Source organism: Nicotiana sylvestris, chromosome 5, assembly GCF_000393655.2.
Source record: "Nicotiana sylvestris chromosome 5, ASM39365v2, whole genome shotgun sequence".
NCBI classification, from domain to species: Eukaryota; Viridiplantae; Streptophyta; class Magnoliopsida; order Solanales; family Solanaceae; genus Nicotiana; species Nicotiana sylvestris.
Genome location: NC_091061.1, coordinates 1273499 through 1274815, shown reverse-complemented (window position 1 = coordinate 1274815; position 1317 = coordinate 1273499). Strand labels below are relative to the sequence as shown.

The following is a 1317-nucleotide window of genomic DNA, read 5'->3' as shown; positions in this document are numbered from 1 at the left end:
ATTTTCATTAGCCAAATAATGAGGAATCAGGTTCTCAATTAGGTTTTAAAAGCCCCAACTTCACTCTGTTTCTTTCAAAGTGTTCCCTACTTAATGCCTTGGTGAAGATGTCTGCAATTTGGTCTTCTGTGCTACAAAACATCATACATATCAACCCTCTCTCCACATTGTCCCTCAGAAAGTGATGCCTCACATCAATATGCTTGGTCCTTTTGTGTTGAACTGGATTCTTAGCCATGTTGAGTGCACTAGTGTTATCACATAAAAGGGGCACACTCTCAGTGATTACCCTAAAGTCCTCTAGTTATTGCTTAATCCATAAAAGTTGAGCACATCAGGATGTAGCGGCTACATATTCTACTTCAGTTGTTGAAAGAGCCACTGAGTTTTGCTTCCTTGTGCCCCAAGAGATGAGACATGAACCTAGGAAGTGGGCCATTCCGGAAGTGCTTTTCCTATCCACAAGATAACCTGCATAGTCTGCATCAGCATATCCAATGAGATTAAAACTGTCACCTGAGGGATAATAAAGAACCAGGTCCTATGTTCCTTTAAGATATCTTAGAATTCTTTTGGCAGCCTTCAAATGAGATTCCTTGGGATTTGATTAAAACCTTGCACATAGCCCCATATTAAAAATAATATTAGGTCTACTAGCAGTAAAATAGAAAAGAGACCCAATAATGCCTCTATACATGGTTTGATTCACAGGAGTCCCAGTTTCATCCATGTACAGTCGAGTGGTCGTAGCAATGGGAGTGTCTATCACCTTTAATGCTTCCATGTCAAACCTTTTCAAGAGCTCTCTGACGTATTTTTGCTGACAAATAAATATACCCTTTGGAGACTCTTTTACTTGAACAACCAGGAAGAAGTTCAGTTCCCCCATCATACTCATTTCAAACTCACTTCAAATGAATTTTGCAAATTCTTCACACAGAGAATCAGCTACTACCCCAGATATGATATCATCAGCATAGACCTGAACAATGAGCAGGTTCCTTCCCCGTTTCTTTAGGAACAAGGTGTTGTCAATTTTCCCTCTTTTAAAGCCATTTTCCAAGAGGAACTTTGACAACCTTTCATACCAAGTTCGAGGAGCCTGCTTCAGCCCATACAGATCTTTGTCCAGTTTAAACACATACTCAGGATGTTCATGACATTCAAACCCTAGAGGTTGCTTCACATAGACTACTTCCTTAAGAAGTCCATTCAGGAATGCACTTTTGACATCCATTTGGAACAAGGTGAATTCCATATGAGATACAAAAGTGATTAGAATTCTAATAGCTTTCATGCGAGCGACCGGAGCAAATA

At 39.8% G+C, this 1317-nt stretch overlaps 1 protein-coding gene across 1 annotated transcript; it reads right to left on the bottom strand.

The window, feature by feature from the left end:
* Positions 1 to 334: 334 nt before the first annotated feature.
* On the bottom strand, positions 335 to 889 carry LOC138891304 (uncharacterized mitochondrial protein AtMg00810-like). The gene is made up of 2 exons (XM_070174658.1): positions 688 to 889; positions 335 to 516 (listed from the first exon to the last, which is right to left on the bottom strand). Exons 1-2 carry the CDS (start codon positions 887 to 889, stop codon positions 335 to 337), a joined length of 384 nt encoding a protein of 127 aa, XP_070030759.1.
* Between the last annotated feature and the right edge of the window lie 428 nt (positions 890 to 1317).

Bases quoted from the DNA above. Each gene is read 5' to 3' on its own strand.
- LOC138891304 (XM_070174658.1), bottom strand. From the start codon at position 889: ATGGGGGAACTGAACTTCTTCCTGGTTGTTCAAGTAAAAGAGTCTCCA. The intron at 517-687 runs GCATTATTGGGT...ATTATCCCTCAG, and splicing joins GAATCAAACCATGTATAGAG to GTGACAGTTTTAATCTCATT.